At 42.1% G+C, this 16,691-nt stretch overlaps 1 protein-coding gene across 1 annotated transcript in view; it reads left to right on the top strand.

Annotated features, from left to right (window-relative positions):
• Window positions 1–9,692, top strand: part of LAPTM4B (lysosomal protein transmembrane 4 beta) — a 56,764-nt gene extending 47,072 nt beyond the window's left edge. The window contains exons 6-7 of the mRNA XM_028736438.2: window positions 1,925–2,020; window positions 6,201–9,692. Coding sequence (XP_028592271.1) covers window positions 1,925–2,020; window positions 6,201–6,275 — 171 coding nt within the window. The 3' untranslated portion in view covers window positions 6,276–9,692. The remainder of the gene's footprint in view (window positions 1–1,924; window positions 2,021–6,200) is intronic.
• The last annotated feature ends 6,999 nt before the right edge of the window (window positions 9,693–16,691 follow it).

Here is a 16,691-nt window from a genome sequence, read left to right as displayed (position 1 = left end):
GCACTGGTAGGTGGAACAATAGTGACTCCAGCAGCAAAGGTTTAAAAATGTTTGCAGAACAGTGAGAAGCCTAGGTTGCTGTGATTTTAATATAACAGTTGTAATTTTGTTCTAATACATTGGCTCGGGAGCAACTTAAGCTTAGCATTCCTGCATTTTTTTGGTTATGGCCTACATCTGGACTTCCTTGGGGAAAAGGTAAAGAGATGTGGATTTGGACTCTCTGAACTCTGCATTTTCTGGTTATGTAACATTTATAAGATCCATCCATCTTTAGCCTTTGCCTTTGAGAGCTTGGCTTAAACAGAGCAATCCTATGTGTGTCTTTGTCTACTCAAAAGTAAGCCTCACTTAGTTCAATGGGACTTACATAGAAGCAAGTGTGTATAGGATTAGAGCCAAAATCTAGGGTTGTGCAAGATTGGTTTGGACTCTGATTGGGTGCTTCAGAAAACAGATTGCCTCAGTCGGACTCCGTTCAAGCCTGCTTCATGTTGAACCCCCAACCCCATTCACTGCAGGGAAATTTTCTAAAAAACATAGCTCTAACTTTTTCTTTTCATGGAAGTGGGTAAAATTTGCAGGCAAATTTTCTAGGGTGGATGAAGCCTGCCAAATTGTAGACAAAATAAGAGGATTTTGTGCTGGGCACCTTGTTTGGGGAGGAATAGCTAAAAGGGATTTGCTTTCCAGGTCAAATCTTCCATATACACGACAGGCCGCCCTGTTATAATGGAGCTCTCCCTAGTCTTGTGCTTGTTGTTCCTTCCCCCATCACCCACTCCCTAGTATGTTTAGAGATGTGACTTTTGCTTTAATGAGATGCTTGTCTGCAGCATTTTTTGACATCAGGATAGCTGAGGTGCAGCGAAGTATTTCAGGAGTCCCTGCTTTGAGTTGCACTGCTTCATAGAGATTCCCCTTCATCTCTCAGAGGCCAAAAATCCCTCTGAGGCATCGTACTTCACTCCAGATATCACATCCATACCGACATCTGTTAAGTCTTTTAAAGCATTTAAAGCAGCCGTGCAAATAAGTCTATACAGGTGGAATAAATCCACATAAATTTTTAGAAGCCTCCCCGTTGACATCTTCAAAAAAGGACTTACTACAGCATTTTTCTCCTGTTGAGGAAGCCTTGCCTTCACAATGCATTTGCCAAACATACCTGTCAATGATTTGAACACCAGTGCATTGCACCCCGAGGGAAGGGGCACATCGAAAGAGTCATGCTCCATGACATCCATGGGCTACCAAGGGGTAAAATAATAATAATCCACTAATAGAAACTCAAGGACTCTTCCAGCCTGCAGTCAATTCGGACTCTCCATAGGTGACTCAGCTTTATGGTATCAAAATGCTCACCTGTTTTGGTTTTTTGCTACAACAAGTTAGTGTAATTGTTGTTGTTGCTGTTGTTGTTGCTGCTGCTGTTGTTGTTGTTTATTCCCTGCCCATGTGGCTGGGTTTCTCCAGTCACTCAGAGCAGCTCCCAACAAAAGATTAAAAATACATTAAAACATCAATCTTTAAAAACTTCCCTAAACAGGGCTGCCTTCAGATTTCTTCTAAACATCAGATAGTTGTTTATTTCTTTGACATCTGGTGGGAGGGCGTTCCATAGGGCGGGCGCCACTACCGAGAAGGCCCTCTGCCTGGTTCTCTATAACTTCGCTTCTCTCAGTGAGGGAACTGCCAGAAGGAGACACTGCTTCAGGTATACTGAGCCGAGGCCATTTAGGGTTTTAACAGTCAGCACCAACACTTTGAATTGTGCTTGGAAACGTTTGGACAGACTACAAAAAAATAAAATAAATCAACTTCTTAATCATCACGTAGCATGTTTCAGTGAAGAGTGTGTGGTAAAGAAAATCTGTTACAAATCCAACAAATCTTCTTTCTCTGCCTCTACTTCCTCACGCAGGCTTACCTGATCAGCTGTGTATGGAACTGTTATCGATACATTAACAACAGAAACAACTCAGATGTCCTGGTCTACATTACTACTAATGACACAGCGGTAAGGATGTCAAAATTAAATGGGGCTCTGACAGCCTTTGGGTGTGGAATGTAGGCATGAAACCACTTTCTTGTCTAGCCCGTTGTTGTTGCTGTTGACTTCTGTTTGCAGTTACTTTGGGGGAGCCCCCATTTCTGATGCACTCTGGATGATGGTAGCACCTAGTACAGGTACTGTAATATCCTCCGGACCAAATGCCCCATCAGTGCATTGCTGTGGAGAAAGCAATGTCTTGCTTAGCCACATTGTAAACTGCTGCTTTCCAGAGCTGATTCACACAAACAGGATAGGCAAGCGTGGTTCCCTCTCATGCAAATTGCAGCTGAGTAATGAAGGGCTGTCAACCAAATCAGTCTTTCTGCAAAAGAGATTAGAGTAATTCATCAGCTGTGGTTAAATGGAGCCTCCTCTCATGGCTCAGAGGCAATATGCTTGCTTCAGAACACCATTTGCTGGGGTGTGTGAGGGTTCATCAGGCTCAGTCACACTAGGAAGCAATGGTTAAATTAACCCTGGAGGTGTTGAATTGCAGCATGATAAAAAGGAAGAGGGCAGCTTGAGAACCAAATGCACAGGCACAAAACTGATGCATAACTCCACCTAGTAAAACCATAGTACACCCAATGGATGTTCAGTTTGCAGCCTTTTACAACCACCAGGCACAGACCTGTGTCTGTGCTATCCATGTTATTTTGTGGAAAACAAGACAACTTTCAAACAGTTCTTGACTCTCTGCCTGCTCCTCCTGCTCCAAGTCCTCTTCCTTCCTTAAACATTCTGTTGTCCCTGGAATCTAGGAAGCCCTGGGGGAAGAGAATGTGTCCCAGTGACACGTCCCTACCCCAAACATTGATGCATCCTATTCCAGAACATTTTAATGTCATTTCAGCAATAGAGCTGCTTTGTTATGACTAGGACCTCTGATGGTCCACACCAATGTGTTGGAAGAATCTAAGGTTCTTCCCCACAATCTCTGCTGCAGATGAGGAGCTACCAGCCATTTTCTTGGATGTATTATCTTAATGAATCCCAGATGATCTTGCTACAGCACAGTATATATTTTATGAAACTGTATCTGCTAAACGTGTGCTGTTTGCCTAAAGAGGGAGCCCTTTTATTTTCCTAAAAATAATAGAGGACTTCTGTAATTGGGCAGCCATATACCCGTGCACATGGAAAATGTACAAATGTGCTCTTAAGAATGTTTTGGCAGCGCAGCGAATTTGAGGTTATAAATTATCTCAGGGCAGTCCAGCTTCCATCTGTAATCACTCCAGGGTGGTTTCTAATGGAAATGCTCATAGATAAACATTTAGGTTGCTTCCTGCCCAGGCGAAGAGGGAGGCACTCTGGAGTCTACTTCTTGACAGATGATAATGCATTAAGGAAAGCTTAAACAAACGGCACATGGCCTGTGTGCTTCAGACAGAATCTCCAAACCATGTTCGGGTTTGTAAAAACCAGAGCAGCGTGCTTGTACAGTATTCTAAGAACAACCATGTTAATGCAAGACATGGTTCTCCCCAGGTTGCAGAACAAAGAATACAAGGCATGGAGTCCTTCTCAGAGTAGTGGCATGTTCACGGGTCCACTGTGGGGGCTAGTGCCTGCCATCGCCAATGATCACAAGCAGTTCTGGGGGCAGAACTTGACATGGGACCCTGCGCTTGCTTCTGAAGTTTTTGTTATTTTTCTACTGGGATGATTTTATTCGCACTTATTAATCACTTTTATTTGCAAGACATAACCCAAATTATTATGTACAAAATAGTACAAAGTTTGAAGCTGGTAAAAAACCGAAATAGAATAAAAACCTAAAAACACATTTGTACATCTAAAAGACAGGTCTAACGCATTCTACCCACTGAAAGAGGCCACAGATATATAGAACCCTCCAAAGCAGCCTTTCTGAACCTGTGGGTCCCCAGATGTTGTTGAACTACAACTCCCATCACCCCTAGCTAGCAAGGCCAGAGCTCAGGGGATGATGGGAGTTGTAGTCCAACAACATCTGGGGACCCACAGGTTGAGAACTGCTGCTCCAAAGTAAGGGCCAGAGCCCTAGGTAAAGAAAGAAAGAAAGAAATGTTTGCCTGGTGCCTAAAAGTAGATAGCGATGTTGCCAGCCATACCTCCCTGAGGAGAGCATTCCTTAAGCAAGGAGCCACCACTGAAAAGGCCGGTTCTCATGTCACCATTCACCACACCTCCCTTGGAAGGGGCACAAGAAGAAGGGCTTTGGATGCTGAAAGCAGGATCCAGATTGGTTCACATGGAGAGAGGTGGTCTCATTGGGGTTCTGAGCCACACAAGGCTTTATAGGTCAAAACCAGCACTTTAAAATGGGTTCGTGATTAATGGAATGGTTTCATTGAAATGTATTTTTAATGTTTTGCCTTTTGGGGTTTTAATCTTTTTTTGTAAGCTACTAAGAGGCTGTTTTGTAATAACTCACTAATATGTCAAATAATAAAAATGACAAATGGAAGGGGCATGCTTGCCTTTTTCCATACTCGTCCCCCCCCCCCCCCATTCCACTTGCATTTGATTTGACTGAACAGGCAGAGCCTCATAGCTCCCTATGCATGATGCAGCAGCCCCATCAATCTGCCCTAATCTGTTGGTGTCCCTGGGTGGTCTTTTAATATGTCTGCGTAGCCGCAGATACATCACCACAATAGGGCTTGGGAGGGAGGGAACCTAAAGTGAAGCAGGTGGTCAGTTTAATGACCTGGCCTCTCATGTTTCTCCTAAGCTCTTGACTGTTTGCTCCATTACAATGCTTGGCTGAAGGAAACAAAGGTTTGCTGCTGCTGCTGCTAGCTCTTCACAGCTGTGCTGGTGTGGAAGGAATGTCTCCTGAGACAAAACAACAAGAGGACTGAGAAGCAAATGTCTGATTCATTTATTTATTTTTTAAGTGCAGTTTTGCTTAAACCCAATATGTCTGCAACATGTTGTGTGTGTGCTGCTCTCTCCTTGTGGAATTTAAAGTTTGAAGTTGCTAATCTTTAGAGGTGTTCAGCACATGTCCAGCCTTAGTAGTACTGATTCTGGAATTACTCCATCAGCCACCTTGAACGAAGGTGTGGCAGAAGGAAAAACACTTAACACTTGGGGATCTTCCAGCCTGATGCTGTAGATCAGATTTTGGTTCCGTGTCAGAAATGTTTACAGTGCATCAGCTCAAATCCACAACTGCACTTGGCCTCTGACGCCTCTTCCTTATACTTCTGTTTTCATTACATTGCTCTTTTCCTTGCCTCCTCGCCTCCCTAGCTATGAAGAGCGAGGATTCAGCAGCAGACTCTGGTCCGTACTGGGTGCCATTTCCAGACCATTTGTGTACTGCCTGGGTTCTAGCCAACAACAGATGGCAGCTTACACAACCAATATTTCCATTTCCCTGCCCCCTGCAGCCCTCAGAAAGCTTGGAGCAACCTACTGAACGTAGTTGGATATGTTTTACAGGACTGCTGAGCGGGAGGGTTAAAAACTGCCTGACATTGACAACCTTGTGTGAGTAGTGTAAGATTGGTTACCTGATTCCCTGTCCAGCCAAATTATAGGGTTTGCTAGGGAGAAAAACTGGGGCAGTACCATGTACCAGTCCCTCAGCCCCTTGAAGGAACAAAAATGGGATACAAATGTATTTATTTATATTATGTTTATATACCACCTTTTTTCTTCCGAGGATCTCAAGGTGGTATACATGGTTCTCCTCCATCCCATCTCAAACTCACAACAACCCCGTGATGTAGGTGATATAAGAACTTCAAACATTAAAAACTTCCCTAAACAGGGCTGCCTTCAGATGTTTTCTAAACGTTAGATACTTGTTTATTTCTTTGACATCTGATGGGAGGGCGTTCCACAGGGCGGGCGCCACTACCGAGAAGGCCCTCTGCTGGGTTCCCTGTAAGCTCACTTCTCGCAATGAGGGAACCGCCAGAAGGCCCTCGGCGCAGGATCTCAGTGTCCGGGCTGAACGATGGGGGTGGAGACACTCCTTCAGGTATACAGGACTGAGGCCATTGAGGGCTTTAAAGATCAGCACCAGCACTTTGAATTTTGCTCGGAAACCTACTGAGGCTGAGAGGCAGAAAACTTGGTAATGGATTCACATGAGTCTTTGTGGATTTTTACATTTTCAAAACTGATCCTTTCCTTTTTGCTGCAGGTGTTGCTGCCACCCTATGATGATCCTGCAAACGGCGCTGCCAAAGACCCACCACCACCTTATGTTTCTGCATGAGGAGCCGTGTGTGAGAGCGAGTGTGTGTGCGTGAAATGTACCTAAAGAACAAATAGCTTTACTTTTCACGACACCTGAGCAATAGATTCTTTCATTTTTCAGGACAGGTGTATTATCTCCCAGGTTGTCTTTATTGCTATTTTGCTGTAGATTATTCAAAAGAAAAACCTATTTGCCTAAAGCAGCATTGAACTGGCTTGAGAACCATTTTGATTAGCTAAAGTGATAATTGTTGCAATGTAGGTTTGTTTTGGGGGGTTTTTTTCACATCTTCTCCTGCAAATCTAGAAAATCTCTAGGGGTGTAAACTGTAGTGTGGAGTTTTCTTTCTCTTGTCTTCTTAATTTCTGGATCATGCCTCAGGCTGTGACATTGTCCTTTAATCCACAATCATAAAACAAAACAGAAGGTACCCTGAACAGTTGAGCTTATATTCATTTCATCAGGAGTATCTGGGACCTTTTTAAACACATTTCTCAGCTGTGGTAGCAAAAGCTTGTGTCCTCAAAGCTCAAAATTTAAAGCTACCCAGAGGTTTGAAGAAACAAATTTTCATCATTCTACAGCAGAGCTGTGGTTGAGAACACAATTTTTTTTATAAAGGTCTAGCTCAGCTATTAATAAAAAGAAAAAGATTGCTTTGAATTGTGCTCTGAGCACAAAGGTGCTTTCTGACTGGCTAATCGCTCTGAAATGCAGAGGGGAAATATGTGTATTGGCGGAGCTCTGGGCATCAAGATTAGATTGAACTTTTTGCTACAGAAATTTTGGCTCTTCCAAGCACTTTGACCTACTAGCCCCCTGCCCTAGAAGTGGCCAGTTCAGCTGTAAGTGAGGCCACTGGCCCTTTTTTTTTTTTTTTTGTCCTTTTTTCTTGCCAGCGGTCTTAATGTGGTTCTCCAGACCAAAGCTCCCTTTTTCCAAGTCAACTCCAAATCTGGATCCCTAAGTGGCCTGGTCTGGGGACCTTGAAGTTGCACAGATGTGGCTTTTTGAAGGCATTGCAAATACTGCCCGCATCCCTGTTGATGCTGCAACTATTTTCAGTAGCGGGAAGTCGAATGTTAACATCTGTTCCCCTCCCACTCTAGGCCTGTTCACTCAGGATGCTTGTAAGGAGTACCTCTCTCTAAATATATAGATACACATTAAAATAGGGGTCTGTATGTATATGTAAAAGAGAGAGATGGAAAACACACGTTTCTGACACTTGACATGGATTGGCAAATACATTTCCTGCTGTTTAATCTGACCCTAAGATTAATCATAGGAAGCGGAGCTGGAAACATGATAGAGTTGCAGGGCACCACATCGTGCATTGCATCAAGATGGTGAACCCAGTCACATCTATGGCAAATTAATGTGCAAGTGAAAAAAAGGGGGGCATAGTCTCTAATCCAGATTAGATTTATTATGGAAATTCTGTGTTTCAGCCTTTGGCCAAGCGATTCCTTCTCTTCTTATGATAGTTCCGATAATTTATTTTGCCTGTTGATGTCATCCCATCCGACAATTGCAAACAATGGGAAGAAACCACTTTGAAATTCCTTTCATGTCAGTGGAAGACAAGCAAGTGCATAAACCTCCCATTGAAAGCGGTGGTGATTTTGAAATGCTAAACTTTGTATGGATTGTGTGCAGTTTGATTTAAGGTTATGCCATACGTTCTTTGGAGTCGTTGGGTCTGGTAAACAATTAATACCTCTTTGAGTATCCAAAATGTGAATCTTTTTCCCATGGGAGTCCGCTTGTAAATATAGCACTTTGGGGACCATATGCTAAGGAACACACCAGTTGGGATAAATTATTTCTCCCAGTTGTATCTTTGGGCACAACACTCTGTGCCCATCAAATATATGTATATCTAGCTATCAGCTTAAGTGTGAGAATATTTGGTCCTCTTGTTTGCATTTACAAACATTCTAGTGAGATTCATTTGTTAGTGCCCTGTTAAGTATTACTGTGAATTATGAGCATTTCTACAAGTGCTTTAGGTTCAAAGCACTGCACGCTCGTTATCTTCTAACCTTACAACAGCCCTGTAAGGTAGATCAGTATTATTACCTTCATGCTGCAGATGTGGGGCTGAGGCTAAGAGTGGCTTGCCTAATGGCCAGCTTGTTTGTTCATAGCAGAGTCAAAGCTCACATCAGGGACTTCCTGGCTTGTATCCTAAGTCACTGGGAACCAAACTACAAAATAATGCTAGCTGCATTTTTTAAACAAGCATTCTTATCCTGGCCAATCTTACCTTTAAGAGAAGCCTCAAAGAGTGCAACTTAGCATGCTCCCAGCCCAGTCCAGAAGTGTGCCACTTTTTTTGCTGAAAATTGTTTCTCTCCTGGTGACTTTTTGCCCTCCAAAGTTCTGTAGTGCTTATTCCAAACAGCACCTTTGGAAAGCAAATAATGGATGTGTGTGACCTGGGTGGGGAGCAGTTTCCAACAGGAAGCCTGCACTGGGTCCCTATTGAGGAATGCATTCCAGGTCAGGGCCTTCAGCTGCTTTTTGTCCAAAAAGAAAGCAGTCGTGTTGAGCAAGCATCACTCGTGTCATGTGTAGTTCAACCGGAGCCACTGCACTGTTGGGTTCTGTGCAGAGTGCAGTCAGCTCAACAGCAGATTGTGTCATCAAACCCAGTGGTTGTAGAAGGAATTAGGCCAGGAAGTTCTGTAAGGTCAGCAACAGTATGTTTTACTAGCAGGTAGTAGAAGAACAGTTCTTTAGCATTCTTTTCTAGGGTGTGTGTGCTAGATTCTACATAGCTTGTTGCTGAACAGGTGTTCCAACCCACATTGGGGGTGCCTGGCTCGTGTGTGTGACATCATGTGCGTCACACGACATCACACGGCATGACACAGTGAACACATGACATCACATGGTGCAATGGGGCCCGTCACAGCCTCTGAAAGGCCCTGCAAATTGGCAAAGTGATCAAATGGAGAATAAAGTAAAAAGCACTGAAAGTTATGTGACATCTCTCTTCCGCCCCAGATGGCTGAAAGGAAATCCTGTGGCCAGGGCACCACTGTGAGTGCCTAAACACCCTGTGCAAACCATTGATGACTTTATGCTCACCTACCAACTGGGCAATAATATGTTCCAATTTAGTTTATAAACTTATCAGTGCATTGATATGTAACCCTCCTCATTGAGTTAAGTAGGTAGGCATGGAGTTTTTGTTTGCTTTGCAAGGCAACATGGAATCTTTGTAGACAGGTTAAATTTTAGGATTTTATTTAGCTTTGGCTTACCTGGACCAATACCATACTAGGCATTTGTTTGGTTGAGCTATTTAATTTTAATTTTTATTTTTTGAATATTAAGGAACATATGAAAATAAGTGCTTGTGCATATTTCTCATTCAAATCTTCTGTGTAAACAAATCAGTCTCTAATAAAAAGGGATATTTCCTCATGTCTGTGTATGCCCTTTCTTTGTACAACTAACAAGACATCCCCCCCCCAAAAAAAACCTGATTCTAATTTTATATTTCTTATTTGCATGCAAATCGTAGCCTCGTCTGCTGTTTTGTACTCTGGGCGCTTCCCATCTGTTGCAAAAGAGAAGAAGAAAACTAACTCAGCTCATACTTCAGCATGGAAGTTAGAGTTGAGGGTACTTCCAAATTCTTTTTTTGTCATCACCTGCCTTGCTCTAACAGTGAAGAGAGAGAAGAGCCTTGGCTGATGATCAGAGTTTCTTAACACAAGTTCAGGGATTGTGACAGATTAATTTGCAGGACACAACAGTCTGCATTGTTGTGGGAGTTAAAAAGGACACTCGCCATGGATCAGCCTACTGACCTCAAAGTTCTGATGCACAGATTTCTGCATATTCTTTGCTACACACAGCAATAAAAGCTAAGACCTTGCTGCTGCTGTTGCTGTTGCTGCTGTTGTTTGTTTTTAAAAGCACCAACAAAGGTAAGGCATGCAAATTCTTCACTCCTATAATTAACCTGCTGTGCTGTGTGCAGTTTGTGGTTATTTATACTGCCCTTCATCTGAAGATCACAAGGCGCTTCACAACATAAAAAAAGAAAATGAGAATACAAAATAAAACACAAAACCAATAATCCCTTCTCCCACATAGCAAATGTTTTACTTTGCACTCAAATTTAAGCATTCCAGAGTGAACAAACATTTCCCATCTGCTTTATTGTAACCCTTGATTCTTCTGTTGCTTATACGACCCAGAATTACACTGTACTTTTCCACTCTTGTGTTATACAAGTGTCCATACCTACTTCAGTGCAGGTTGTTTTTGGCACTGCTTTTTTTCCAAGCATTTCATTTCAGCATTTCTTCACTTGGGTGGGTGTGTTTTTAATCAGAATATCAGCAGTTGTAGAGCTCTTGTATTATCATAGATAAGTCTCACTGGATCACACTTCCTTTGAGACAGTGAAGGTGAAATACGTGGAGTCACTGTCCAAGATATATGTGTGATACATATGCCTGATGGGACAGTAGCTAAATGCTGACCAATGTCTGCATGGTTCGGCACAGTTTTAATTCCACATCTCAATTTAAGATTGCCACTCTGTTCACTACACCACATGGGCAGATTTAACGTAGAAACCTTAAAAAAAATACATAGTTGAGTGTTAGGTGTGCAGATGTACAAAGCAGCCAAGAACCAGGCCTGTAAAAGTAGCCCTATACACCGGCTCACATTTGATGGGTGTTTTTAAAACAATTTTGCTCTATTGCACTTCTGACTTGAATGGCAAATCTGTTCCTCCTATTGTTTCATAGGAAATGCAGGCAATACATATGCTATTGCTTGACACCAGCAGAAAATATTTTATGGTGGCCCAATTAATCAGCAAGACTTTCTTACACTCTGGTACAGAATAAAGCTGGTTTTATATTTTATGTTTCTCGTATTAGGTTTCAATTTTTGTTAACTTGCAAACTGCCTAGACAACTTCGGTTCTTGGATGGTAGATAGATATTGAAAAGAAATAACATTAAGACCTTAAAATTATTATGGAAGTGTAAAGCTACAAAAGCCAAGCTGCATACATGCACGTACACATCAAGAATCCTGGGCACCATAGTTTATTCCCTACAGAACTACACTTTCCAGCACCTTTAAACTACAGTTCCCAGGCTTCACGTGGGGATGGAGGAGAATGTGCTTTGAATATATGGTGCGTAAGCAGCCTGTTGTCTTTGTCAAGTTAGAACTGGATATGGAACAACTGATTGGTTCAAAATTGGGAAAGGAGTACAACAAGGCTGCATTTTGTCTCCCTGCTTATTTAATTTATATGCAGAATACATCAGGCGAAAGGCTGGGCTGGATGAATCCCAAGATGGAATTAAGAATGCCGGAAGAAATATCAACAACCTCAGATATGCAGATGACACAACCTTGATGGCAGAAAGTGAGGAGGAATTAAAGAACCTTTTAATGAGGGTGAAAGAGGAGAGCGCAAAATATGGTCTGAAGCTCAACATCAAAAAAACGAAGATCATGGCCACTGGTCCCATCACCTCCTGGCAAATAGAAGGGGGAGAAATGGAGGCAGTGAGAGATTTTACTTTCTTGGGCTCCATGATCACTGCAGATGGTGACAGCAGCCACGAAATTAAAAGACGCCTCCTTCTTGGGAGAAGGGCAATGACAGGCCTAGATAGCATCTTGAGAAGTAGAGACATCACCTTGCCAATAAAGGTCCGTATAGTTAAAGCCATGGTTTTCCCAGTAGTGATGTATGGAAGTGAGAGCTAGACCATAAAGAAGGCTGATCGCCGAAGAATTGATGCTTTTGAATTATGGTGCTGGAGAAGACTCTTGAGAGTCCCATGGACTGCAAGAAGATCAAACGCATCCATTCTTAAGGAAATCAGCCCTGAGTGCTCACTGGAAGGACAGATCGTGAAGCTGAGGCTCCAGTACTTTGGCCACCTCATGAGAAGAGAAGACTCCCTGGAGAAGACACTGATGCTGGGAAAGATGGAGGGCACAAGGAGAAGGGGGCGACAGAGGACGAGATGGTTGGATAGTGTTTCCGAGGTTACCAGCATGAGTTTGACCAAACTGCGGGAGGTAGTGGAGGACAGAGGTGCCTGGCGTGCTCTGGTCCATGGGGTCACGAAGAGTCGGACATGACTAAACGACTAAACAACAACAACAACAAGCAGCCTAGGTAGCTGCTTGGATTCAAAAGTGCATTGTATGGGTTTGTATACTGTGTTCCTCCAGTTTCCACCAATTTGCCTCCTTTCAGTTGCCCAAGCCACAACCATGCTGTTTTAAAAGGTCCCCTGGCCCCTAGGAGTGTTTTTTCAGGAGTAGAGTAATGGTGAAGAAAGCACCATTGCCTGAGAGGAGTTATGCTCATGCCATAAGTAGGAACATCGTGCTTTGGGAAGACTCCTGCTGGACCCAAATGCACACACAGTGGCTCTACTTTGACAAAAATGTAATCTTTCTTGGATGAACTTAATGGAAAAGGTCCAGCTACTTTGAGAAAGGAATGCAACAACTGTTGAAATAGTGGCGTGACAACTGGAAAGATCTGGTGCCGATCAAAATATCAGTTGCTCAGAATTTCATCTTTGATGAGGCTGTTAATTGGTCATGTGTTACCAAGATTTAGCAAAACGGGCATCTTGGCTGCGACCTCTGAGATGGTTCTAGCAAAGTAACCAGTTTAGCAACAGGTGTCAGGAAAGAGTTGGGAATTGTGTCTAACAATGCCTTGCCCTGAATGAAGTGTCCAGTGACTGGTTTGCATGTTACTAGATCATGCAAATAGACCGCACAATTGTTTCTAGTAAATTCAATCTTCTGTCTCATTTTTAAAGTGAGTTTCTCAGCTAGGAGCAATCAAAATTAAAACACTACCAGCATCTTAACTCATAATCTTAAAAGCTGTAAAATAGCTTGACACCACTCAAAGGGCATTTTGGCTCCACTACATCCGTCTGGACATCCTTGGATTTCAACCAAAATGCTTCTGCAAAACCAGCCAGCTTTTTGTTTTATTAATTCAGCTGGATTTGGAGATGCCAGATCTGTGACCTTTTGCATCCATGTACTGTCTTATGGATAAGATCCTGGATCACTGGGATGACAGCACTGTTGCTCAGCCAAAAAATATAAAGCTACTTGGAAGTACAAACAAACACTATAAACACACATTTTATCTTGACACTTACCTGAAACAGCTGTTTGTTTTGTATAAGTTATTAAGGCACAATTAAATGCAACGGGTTCTATGTATATGAATTTTTGTGTGCATTACAGTAGCCTTTTTTTAACTAACAAAAATAACACTTTCATATAATTCCTATATGGCCATTGAAGGCAGAGGTTTAAGCCAATGGCCCTGATATTTACCGTATTTTTTGCTCTATAAGACTCACTTTTTCCCTCCTAAAAAGTAAGGGGAAATGTGTGTGCGTCTTATGGAGCGAATGCAGGCTGCGCAGCTATCCCAGAAGCCAGAACAGCAAGAGGGATTGCTGCTTTCACTGCGCAGCGATCCCTCTTGCTGTTCTGGCTTCTGAGATTCAGAATATTTTTTTTCCTTGTTTTCCTCCTCCAAAAACTAGGTGTGTCTTGTGGTCTGGTGCATCTTATAGAGCGAAAAATACAGTACATGAGGGAGTAAATGTAGCTACTGAAAAAGGTGTTATTTAGCCTGCTCCAGCATGTTTGTCTTATATTCTTAAGGTTGAGCATTTGCCAGGACCTTAGGTTCAGCAGAGGGCCAGCCATCTTCCATTCTATCATTCCTACTTTGCAGAGTATCCAAAAGGATCACATGCAGATTAATAACATTTTTGTTCTGAATCTTTCAGGTTCAAGGAACTCACTAAGAGTGCCATGGCTAAGGGCCTCCAAAATCCTGGAGCCAGTATTTGGAGGCCAAACAAGGCTTTCTTTACATGCCACTGACAAGGAGGGGGGGAATTTGAGACTTTCCGAGAGCCATATCCCAATGGTCACTCATCTGCTTTGCATGTCTTGAGGTCAGTCCCCAGCATCTATGAAGTGTAGGTGGGTTCCCACGAGGCAAGACACAGTGATGACAGCAAGAACCTTTCTTGAACTACATAACTGGGAAACAGAGGCAAAGCAACTCCTTATATACATTTCTGAAAGCCTGAGCCACTCCCACTCCCAACATGATTGGCTGTCTACACATCCAAACTGCAAATCACGACTCAGAGTTCAAGGGCCAATGGCAGAGGCCCAAATCCTGAAATGTTCTGTGATTGGACAAGATGTATCAAATCAGAACACAGGAGCTCAGAATCCTTAGTCCAGACTCAAGCTCAGGCAAACACAGACCACTGAATACATAACAATCTACAGCTGGAAAAACTGTCTGAAATCATGGAAAGGCACAGCCAGTCAGTGTAGACTGAGCTAGATAAACAAAGTTAAACTCAGAAGCCAGCTTCTTAGGTTCCAGTTTGGTTGGTGCTCCCACTTTTCTGCTTACCTCGCAACCTTGAACTCAGGCAACTAGTCCCTTGTCTTTTGTCTTTTATCAATGCTGGGCAATCTGGTTCATGAGAGATAGCTCAGTTGGTAGAGCATGAGACTCTTAATCTTAGGGTTGTGGGTTTGATCCCCATGTTGGGCAAAAGCTTCCTGCATAAATGACCCTTGTGGTCCCTTCCAAGTCTACAATTCTATGGTGTATTTCCTGACTTTTTCTTCCCCACCCTCCTTTTTTCCTTAACTGTTTCTGAGCATCAGAAATATAGGCTCTCAAAGGTTATTGCAAAGGGAACTTTCTTACTGTCTGCAACTGCAGCAAAAATGTTTTCTTTCTTCACTTCCCAATGTGTGCACCATCCTGCCATAAAAAGCAGTGCCCTTACAAACAGCTAGAGTTCTCAAGAAATAAGAGACCTACAAATATGTTTTCTTCAGTATTTGTGCTACTGACATTCTGATCCTGCCCCCTTGAAGTGAGATTTATTGCAGCCAGTTCGAAAAAAAACTAAACAATTAATATTGTTAAGGTGTTCTCCATCTGCCTCTTTATTCGTCCTAAGAGACAGCAAGCGGTTTATGATTGGAATCAGATTGGCAAAGGGAGTGACATCTTTATGATATTTACTGGAGAAACAAGCTGAAGAGATTACATCAATTGGGGTAGGATGCCAAGAGAGTTAATTATTTCAATAACTTGAATGTCTGGAATCCTGGAGATTCTACATTGTTTTTCTTTGAAGAGTTGCATTTGTTTTGGTGAAATGGAACCATGTCAAATTCAGATTGCCCACGCTATGCTTTAAATGTCTGAGCAATATTTGGATGGCCCAGTGATTATTCTTCTGTTTAATTTAAGATTGCTATTTTCAATTTTTTTAAAAAAATCATTCAATAAGAAAAAGACCAAAGATTCAGGTGTTTGCTTAGAACTATGAGAATCAATTTATTCTTGGTGCTGAGATATGGTTGATATAAACGTTTTTATATATTTTACTTTACTTTTATGTTTACAGAATCAATGTTATACCAACTTATTCCTACTACAATATTATTCACATTTTCTCATTTCTAGACTGCATTTGTAGTGGTTGTAAGCTAGCAATAGTAATGATAATAATTCAAATATTTATATGTCAGCCATCTGACTGCTTCCAACAAAAGTATTCCAACAAAAGTCCACCTTACTCAAAATAAGTTTACACATCTCCATCCACTGCAATAAGCTTTGATTACAATTGCAGCTGGCCACACAATGTAAGAGAAAAAGTGATACCATTTATTGTATTGACCTTTATTGGAATGGAACATGTTGTATTTTGGCAGATTCAGTTTCAGATAAAATGAAAAGCATGCATATATATATATATATATATATATATATATATATATATATATATTACATACAAACCAAGTTGGCTTTTTCTGTCACTTAAGATAAAAACTAGGCAGCTGGTTTCTCCCCCACAAGCGACCCTCAGGATGATTCATCACTCTTCTTTCCCGATGCTCTTCTGCAACATATATCCGAAGATATATGCACACAATACAATAGCAGAGTCCAAGGAGAAGCTAGGCATTTGAGGTGTGGAATCTAAGCTACTTTATTATATACAAGTGTTACAGAACAAAGGAACATGGCTCCTCTCTCCTTCTCCTTCTTCGAGAGAGACCAGACTAAAATCAATAGGACAACATAACGGAACAGTGTAACTGAACTTCCATTCTCATGACTCCAACAGTATGGAATGTCAACACAGACATGTGATGAAAACAATCACACATCCTGCAACGAAGGAATGGAATCCCAACAATATCTAGGAGCAGCCTGGTGTTAAATCTCCAACCTCATCTCAGCCTAAGATACCCCAGTGTAACTTGTTCTTTCATCTAGGGTTCAGTTGAAGCTGGCTGAGCTGAGATTGGTGTAAAGTCTCCAAAAAGAGGCAT

Source organism: Podarcis muralis, chromosome 8 (assembly GCF_964188315.1).
Source record: "Podarcis muralis chromosome 8, rPodMur119.hap1.1, whole genome shotgun sequence".
Taxonomy (NCBI): domain Eukaryota; kingdom Metazoa; phylum Chordata; class Lepidosauria; order Squamata; family Lacertidae; genus Podarcis; species Podarcis muralis.
This window is presented reverse-complemented; position numbering and strand designations above follow the sequence as displayed.